A 9,516-nucleotide genomic window follows, 5' to 3' on the forward strand; every position below is an offset into this window, starting at 1 on the left:
TATCCAAAAAGGCTTTAAAATTTCCCACAGACATCTTATTGAAGATGTGAAGGACTATCCTCTGGAAGGTTGCCAGAGCATTGCACAACCCGAACGACATTCGGTTGTACGCATAGACTCCGTCCTCCACCACAAAGGTGGTCTTCAACTTGTCCTCCTCAGCTATCGAAATCTGATTGTATCTGGAAAAGCCGTCCAATGGCCAACCACCTCCTCCAGGATGCTGTCTGTGAAAGGTATAGGGAATGGATCCTTGACGGTGACTGCGTTGAGACACTGAAAATCCACGCAGATGCGGATGTGGTTGGCCTCCTTTAGTGAGATCACAATTGGCGAGACCCACTCACTTGTCTCCACTCGAAATATGATGCCGGCCTCAAGCATCCATTCAATCTCTTCGTTCACCTTGGCCGGATAGTTCTTATCTATGTTACCCCAAGTTTCCGGGACGGGGGGACGGGGGGACGAGTTTCCGGGACGGCAAATTTTTTTGCCAAATTTGGGGACGGGGGGGGACGGCAAAGGGGACGGCTGTATAAAATATAGGGAAAATTTAAAATATATAGGAAAATTCTAAATGTTCATATGAAAACATGGATAAAGCATGCATCTATACATTATATTCATATGAAAACATGGATATAGCATGTGTATGATACTATGAAAACATTTTAGAATGCAAACATCGAACATACAACATTATCAATAGACTCAATACTCAATATGCACTCAGAATTCAGAATTTCAATTCATTCACATTGTCAATATGCATATCATAATAGATATTAAAGAAATAAAATACATAATGGAGCCTAATCAGACTCAGAGGTTAAATTTTCACTACTTCCATCAGCGCAGTTCCCCCCTATATTTTTTGACGGGGGTTTGGGGGCAGCGCCCCCAACTTGGGGTCAAGGGGCATCGCCCCTTGCGGGGTCAAGGGGCAGCGCCCCTTGCGCACTCCCTGTCGCGATACAGGGCGGGGTCGAGGGGCAGCGCCCCGCGAGGCCAAAAATACTTTTATTATTTTATATAGGCATCGGGTGTTATTTTTCTATTGGCAAAAAACCCTTCATGAGATATTTCACTCCCTCAATTACGCAAAAAATATCATTAAAAAAAATTTGAAAATACGACTTTTTTTATTTTAATATTTTTCCCTAGCCCTAGATGTGGGGGACTTCTGGCCGTCCCCGGGACGGCTGGGACGTCCCCAAGCCGTCCCCAGCCGTCCCCGGGACGTACGGACGTCCCCCACAGCTAGGGAAGTCGTCCCCCCCGTTTCGGGGACGTCCCCTCAAAATTTTGACAATTTGGGGACGGGGGGGGGACGTCCCCTGGCCGTCCCCAAGTCCCCGAAACGTCCCCGAGACTGGGACGGGGGTTTTCAGGTAGGGGACGCGTCCCCGGGTTTCGTAGGTTCTTATTCATTCGGTACGACCTCTTTTGCATCGGCTGGGCTCCCGGGACCAATGGTATCCGATGGACGCACAATTCTGACAGGAACTCATCTTTCTCGCCTGGCTCTTCAATTTGCAGCATGTGACAAGCAGGGTGAAATACTTCATAATCTTCCATTTGCCAGTGGAAGAGTCCATTCAATGAGCAGATGTCATCTTCCGAGCAGCCATCGAGTTCAAGCACTCCTTCATTGTTTGGTTCCATCTCGTCTTTGCCTTCATAGGAATCCCACTCCCATTTGTTTAAGTCCTCTGAATCAGAGTTGGATGATGCAAGCTCCTCGCCGACAACCTGGGTCCTCAGGTCAATGATGTACTTCCGCCTCCCTTTCTCCATGAACAGGGTGTTCTTCTTCTAGTTGTGGTTCACTTTTGCTGTAACCAACCACCCTCTTCCTAAGATGGCGTCATAGCCCTTCTTCTTAAGTGGGATTACCACAAAATCCAGTAGGAAGGGTTGTGTGCCAATGGTCACGGGTTGGGCCATCAAGGTGCCGAGTGGCTTGATGTCGTGTTGGTTTTCTCCCACCAAATTGAATGTGGGTGGCCATAGTGTTGTCTTCCCGAGCTTCTTCCATGTATCCTCCGGCAGCACATTCACCCCAGAACCTCCGTCCACGATGGTGTCCTTGAGGATAGCCTTGAGGATTCCCATTTCCACTACTGCAGGATGCCGACCACTATTTAAGGCCAACAACATTGGATCAACTGAGGGGCTGACTGGAACTTCTGTCTGGGTCACACCCGAAGGTGCGTGTGCGGTGCTTTGTACGGAACTGAAAATGGCGGTCCTCAGTTGTGGCATTGTGTCTAGAAGGTCCTTCACCCTTATCGACACCTCTATCTACAAGACTTGCCCAATTATGTTCTTTTCGGCTTCAGTATGGGATGATGTACTCACCACCTCTGCATTGTTCTGTCGTTCTACCGTCATCTCCCGCTCAATGTTGGCCTTTGCTTCCTGTAATCTCTCCTTTGTACGGGGGTCGAGATAAGTGGCCTTTTTGTTCTGAGAACGGGTGATTGCCAGTACTTCTTTATCACTAGTCTTCTCAATATTGAGAAGATTAACCCCTGGATTGGGGCAATTTGTCTCATCGTGGTCTCCAGGACCACACCATCTGTACAAGTTCTGCGGTGTCTCCTCTTTTTGGCAATCCCGCGCAAAGTGTCCCCACTGGTTGCATGGCCGACACTGAATCATCGACTGTCCTTTGGCATCATACTGCATTCGACTCCGGTTATTGCTATTATTATTGTTGCCTCTTCCTCTCCTTCGGTTACCTCTGTAACCGCCAGATGATGTTGTGGTGTTGGCTTGAGGCTACGATGTGCTTGCTGTTGCGGAGGGTGACGACTGCTCCTAGGTGTAGAGCACCTGATTTCCCTATGTCTTCATGTTGCAAGGATATTCTTTGGTGGAGTGTCCCAACACTTGGCAAATGTCACAGAAGGCCTTTTTAGGACAGGAGCCTTTTGTGTGACCTTCCTCCTTACATTCCGCGCACCACACTTCCTCATTTTTGCTAGTGCTTCTCTTCATACTTTTGAATTCCTTCATCATGCGATGCATATCCTTCTGAAGGGCTTGCACCTTTTTACTCGACCCCTCGTCGCTGCTACTTCCGTTGGAGGAATCCTCCTCTCCAGAGGATCTGTCTTTCTTCTTCCTGGATGTCTTCCCTTCACTTTCCAGGTCCATTGCTCGGTTATAGGCATCTTCGTAGGATGTGGGGGGTACGATTTTCATTTTCCTTCTGAGTGACGACTTTAAACCCTCCACAAACCACCTTTTCTTCAATCCATCACCGGGCTGGTTGTCCATTTTTCCCAGCAATTCCTTCAGGTGTCGGCTATATGCTTGGATGGTCTCACTTTTCCCTTGCTTAGTACTCAGGATTTCTGCCATGATTTCATTATCGTCCTTGAGAAGTCGAAACTTTGTTTCGAAGACCTTGTGTAGTTCATCCCAAGTTGTCAACTTAGTTTTATCAGCATCTGAGTACCAATCGATGGCTACTCCTTATGTAGCAGGGAATTGCACCACCCATTCTGCCCTGTCAGCCACGCCATTGGCCGACCAGATTGTTTCACATGTATGACAATGGCGTATCGGGTCTTCTTTCCTGTCTTTGTTGAACTTGAGCAATTTTTGCCGATTCGCCATCACGTTCCTTGGCGGTGGCCCAGTCCGCCTTTCGGAACTCGACCTTGACCCTCCAGGAACTCCTCCTCCAGACACTGGTCCTCCCGAAGATACTCCGCCGAGATTTGGTCTGTTAGGTCCCACCAAGTTGCTCTGAGTACCAGGGTGTGATGAGCCTGCACCGAATAGATTGCTTCTACTACCGTGACCTTGTGTCCTCCCGACACCTTTGGTCGCATCGGTATCTTCTGCCTCTCTGTTCTCGGTCTCTGTCTCCTCTTCCCTCCTGGTCTCGGCACCCCTGTATGGTGTGTACGGCTCTACCGTACTCCCGTCACCAATCTCTTCCAATGTCAGAAACTTGGCCCTCAGCACCCGAGCCATCATTGGTAGTTGTGCTTTCTTCCACAAGTTTCTTTAGTCTTCGCCGACGTTCTGCTTGTTGTTCTAACCTCAGCGTCCTCGCTGCTGCCTCGTGCGCATCTTCTTCCTCCCTCGGCACATGGTTTCTATCCTTATTTAGCGTCACGGGCATCAATTCCTTCTTTCCGTGGGGTTGAAGGTTCATCGATGGCTTTCGTCACGTTCCTCCTCTCGTCGACACCTTTCTTCAAATTGCTGCAAAATTTGTTGTTGCTGGGTCTTGCGGTAGGTTTCTTCCTAACAAGTTTGGATAGCAAGGAATGCTTGTGCCAACAAGCTAGGCAAGTTGTTCATCAACCGATTTACGACCGGACTTACGCCAAGGGCACTCCACACTGCGCTCTCAGGGACGTCCTCAGTCGTGGCCTCCCTCCATACGTAAGTTTCAATGGATGCCTGTAGAATGCAAGTGAAATCCCTTGTTAGTGCTCCCTCTCCTTCGAACAACTCTGTCGGCTCTTCATCGGGATTGCTGCTGGTCCGCTCGCTCACTGGTTGCCCCATTATCATCGTGCCATGTAGTATGTTCTTGTCATTCCAAGTTCAATTTGGCAACGGTGCCAGATGTTTTCCCTCAAGGGGTGTGTGTGTTAAACAGTGCATAACAGTATCGAAATGTAGGAAATATGAGAGTATACAACAATGCAAGTGTAAACAAAAGAACTCAGATGTATGTATTCATTAATGCCAAATGCCAGTACATTCAAAACATAACTTTCTTCGACAATATCTACACACTGAAATAGGAAACCAAGTACATATATATAGGTGTCGGTGTAGGTTGTCCGGTGCCAATTGCCGACAATCGTCACATAACCACCGACCCTTAACACACATAACGTTCTAATTACAATAGGACATAATTACCTAACAACATCCAGATCAACAACATTGGGAGGAAATTGACAACAAAAATCCATTCTGCTCAAGTTGGCTTGAATTTAGAGTACTTTTGAGGGTAAAGATGGCATAGCAAGAAGGGCCTAGACCATTTTAACACCATCTTAGCTGTATGAAATCCTTCAAGAATGTGACGTTCCTACTCCAATTGCATCTTGAGGATTTAAATTATACAGAAATTAGTAAACACAGTCAAGAAAACTAGAAAAGCACAATACCATCTTTGATATGATTGAACAGTTGTCTATTACTACTCAATTTTATATTTATTATTTTGTTTTAAGTGGTTTATAGTATTCCTTTGTAAACCATTTTCTTCGGTTGAAATGCCACAATAATTATTTCTCAATAATCAATTGTTTTATGCTATGAGCCATAGGTTTATAAATGTTTATAAATGATAAACGGCAATACTATTCCACGCTATATACAATATTTGGATGCAGATGCAAGAAATATGGCTGTGGAAAATGTGACCAATATGCCTTCTTTATATGGAAAATTCTGTTCTGGTTATGTTTTATATTAAATAATTTCTCGTCCAATGCATGACCGATTCTTTGATAAAGGCTGCAAAATTCAAGTTGGTTGCATCTTTACTGTTTTTTCAAACATTAGGCGCCCTAGTTGTTTCATGTTATGACCTTATTTCATCTTATTGACTTAATCTCAATTTTGCATAGAATTTATAATTTCCTGGATATTTGTTTTATCCTTGAACAGTTTTTTCCTGAAGCCAAAGAAGTTGAATTTGCCAAGAAAACAATTTTTGAGGGAGTTTCATTCAAGTTGGATTACTTGACCAAGCCATCATTATTAGAGGATTTTGGATTTGGCACGAAGGTGCAAATGGCAGATCATGTACAGCCAGGAGATGAAATGTTTCTGGTTGCCTATCCATATTTCAATGTGGACGGTATTCTCTCTCTCTCTCTCTCTCAAGCTCACCCACACACAGGCACAAGTGTGTGTAGACATACAAAAAGAAACTTTAAGAGAGAAGAAATGTTTTTTGAAACAACCTACTATTCATGACATCAAAATTGGTACATTCTTAAAATGGATTGTGTCCCATACTAAGACTTGTGCGCCTATAAATTCTGATGCTTCAATATAAACATCTGATATTAGCAGAGAGGTGTAAGTTAAATTCGTACATTGACTGTTAAGTGAGAGATATATTCAAACCTTGAGACTACAAGAAAACAAAATAGAACTCATTGTTTTGTAGAGCTATCAGAATATATCTGGAAAGAAAGGCAGTGCATCTGGCAGTAACAAACTTTGGCTGGACTTATTTCATGCGCAAGAGTGATAACCTTCCAATAGGCAATGAAAAGTTAGCTGAGTTCATCATCACATGCTACTAACTTCGAGGGCATTGACAAATAGAATAGGTACTTCACATGACACATCCCTTAGATGTGATTAATGCCATACAAATTCTCTTTCAGAAAATGAAAATTTCTCTATTGATTTCTAAAGGCAAATGTTAAATTGATTTCTAAAGGCAAATGTTAAATAGATGTTGAAAAGAGTGCAATAGACACTGATTAGGTATAATTTATATAACAAAATTTATATTCAATCTACAGTAATGAATATTTATAGAAATTTTAGAAATATTCCAATGGATTGATGCAATGGAATTTTTTGAAATAATCTACTATTGACACACTAGCGAAAATTCTTAGCCATCATTGAGTTTGTAGTTGTAAAATTGGTTCTGAATATTTGAGTTGTATTGAATTACAATTCTGAAAGACAACTTAATTAACAGGAGTCCTATTTGAACATTATTCTAAATTGCTTGCACTTGTAACAGATGGTTACTAAACTGATGTCTAATTCATATAGAATTCCATAGGATTTTTGGAAAGTTTTTGTGTATAAAGCTCAAACACATTCAACGTTAGAGATAATTACAGTTAAATTAAGATTCTCTGGAAACTCACCTGGCCACAATCTGCTTTTACTAGATTTTATAGTGCACTAAGCTACCAAAAACATTACTTGAATTCTTCAAAAAATTTTGCCCTATGATACAGTAAATTTTGATTTTCTTCCAGAAAAAATGAAGTTTAGCAAATTTCAAAGTTTTGTTTTAATATACTATGATTTGGTTGATAAAAAGAGCAGTGAAATTTGATATATCTAGATCGTAGATTGTACAGGTACTCCAATAGATGATTATCATCATAAACAAGGAAATAGTAATACATACTAAGGCCAGGATAATGCTTTACTCATCTGGTATATGTAGAGGATTCTTTAATGTTATGCAAATTTCTACTTATAGAATTAATTTCTTTAGAACTGTTGTACATTGTACTGATAGGAGGCTATCTTTCCTAGAAATGCTTGTTGTCGAGGAACTTTACAAGGATGCAGTTGTTAACACAGAACGGAAGATGATTATATTCAATGGAGAACTAGACCGAATACGGAGTGGTTGTATCTTTCATTTATACTTATTACTAGCATTTTTATAGAGTTCTGATTTCATCTTTATATGTTAAGTTGGAGGTAATATAAAAAACAATATATGTTCATTAGGTAACAGTCTAGAATGATGTTTATCTTTGATTCACTTAAGATTACCCTCCATTCTTCTATCCAAAGCTTGCAGCCCTTGCAAAGAACTTCTTACCCAAGCTTGAGACTGCATACTACATACATAATTTCAAGGGCCAAGGTGGAGGGACGCTTTTCAGGTAACATTCGTTCATTTCTAACTAAGGAATCCATGGCCTTACACTTGGTCTTATCCATCCTATTACACTGTGCATGCCTCCTGTAGAAGAGAGATAAGGATATGGTGGTATTGGGTCCATCAGACTGCTGATATTTGTGCATTTGATTGCACATTTCATGCAGGTCATACCCAGGACCTTGGAAAGTACTGAGAAGAATTAACGGCAAGCACATCTGTTTACATCAACAAGAGACAATGCCATCGCTGAAAGATGTTGCACTTAACATTCTTCCTTCTACTTGAGACTAAAAGTTCAAGAGTTGTTTTGCCCCAGTTATTGAATCTCAATGAACATCAAATGCCCTACAAAAGGAATTCATCTCTGTGCTATCTTCTTCCTCCAATTTGGAATGAATGGTCTTCATATATTATGTTAATAAAAAAATTCAATTTATTTTGATATGATAAAATGTGTATAATTTCTTTTCATGAATATTCAACTTAGCATGATAACTATGTTTCTCAGGCAATTTTCTTAGATTCCTTTAATAAAATAATCTTTAGTGTCCAAATTTTTGTTTTTCAGAAAAACTAGCTAGCAAAGCTTAACGTATTCTCTAGTAAAGACAAAATTTGCAACTATGTCATGTGACAATTTTTATGTATGATTAATAGAAGTGAAATGTATGACAAACTTGCACAACAAAGTAAGCATGTATGGCAGAATCGCTTCTGATAAAAGATTTTTTGTATTTTCCAAATGTTTAAAAGAATTCTCTGGAGACCTTTTGTGCTTGCTCTTATTTTGGGCACTCTAGTTCTTGCACCAGGTGATGCCTCAAAATAAATAATAGCTTCCTGAGGTAAAATGTGGAAAATTTATGTACTTGTTCAATAAGGTGCAAGATGTTCATATGTTGCCACAGTTCCTTGAAAATTTAGCAGGCTTGGTACCTATGGTATTGCGCAGATAAGCAATCTGCCTAAACTGATTTATTGCTTGGAACACCCACAAAGAATCATACACAACTCATTTATAGCTTGATCTCATGTATAGCAATAGAAGACTATATATGAAAATAATAAAAGATGACATTTCATACCATGATGACAGTAGTACATACTGCAATGAAGGAGGAAGCAATAATTCTTACACCAATAGTGGAGAAGACAATAATTCATACCAGAATGACAAAATAGATGGATATCAAAGAGGCACACGTTTCAAGTGTGGAAAAGGACATTAGGCATTTGAATGTTACCAAGGAAAAGGAAACACAATCAAAAGGTAGTGTAAGAAATACATATGTAGATAAAAATTCAAAAGATCGCCCAAGTCAGATGATGAACTAGAGAATGGTAAATCACTTATCATGAGAAGAGTATTGTTGAAGTGTGATAGTGAAGAAGTAGCAATACAAAGAAATAATTTATTTAGGATTAAAAACAAATATGGATGTAAGTGGTGTAAAGTTAGAGTTGACAGCAATAATGCAGATAATTTAGTTTTAGAAGAAATGATTGATAAATTGAAATCGAAAAGGTTAAAACACCTTGGTCCATACAAGGTTGCTTGGTTGCAAGATGAACAAGTAATGGCAAATAATTTGTAGTGAAATTTAAGACTGGAACATATCATGTTGAAGTCTCACACGTGATTCTGTCAATGGTTGTATGTCATATGTTATCAGGTAACAATAGCAATATGATAAGAAAGATATAAATGATGAGAGGAAGAATACTTACACTATAGTGAAAAATGACAAAAGACATTCTTTGATACCTTTGAAAGGGAAGGATAGTCAAGTGTGCAAGAGTGCCAAAATTTGCTTAGTGGATGAAATAAAATTCTTAGATGGTCTAAGGTGTGAAAATATATGTTTTTCATTGAT

The 9,516-nt window shown here is 40.6% G+C and overlaps 1 protein-coding gene across 2 annotated transcripts in view; it reads left to right on the plus strand.

The window, feature by feature from the left end:
- Positions 1-8,084, plus strand: part of LOC131055475 (protein LPA3) — a 57,615-nt gene extending 49,531 nt beyond the window's left edge. For both annotated transcript variants that reach the window (XM_057989965.2, XM_057989961.2), the window contains exons 6-9: positions 5,653-5,845; positions 7,285-7,383; positions 7,526-7,643; positions 7,807-8,084. In XM_057989965.2, coding sequence (XP_057845948.1) covers positions 5,653-5,845; positions 7,285-7,383; positions 7,526-7,643; positions 7,807-7,927 — 531 coding nt within the window. In that variant the 3' untranslated portion in view covers positions 7,928-8,084. The remainder of the gene's footprint in view (positions 1-5,652; positions 5,846-7,284; positions 7,384-7,525; positions 7,644-7,806) is intronic.
- The last annotated feature ends 1,432 nt before the right edge of the window (positions 8,085-9,516 follow it).

The sequence above is a fragment of the Cryptomeria japonica genome, chromosome 2, assembly GCF_030272615.1.
Source record: "Cryptomeria japonica chromosome 2, Sugi_1.0, whole genome shotgun sequence".
NCBI classification, from domain to species: domain Eukaryota; kingdom Viridiplantae; phylum Streptophyta; class Pinopsida; order Cupressales; family Cupressaceae; genus Cryptomeria; species Cryptomeria japonica.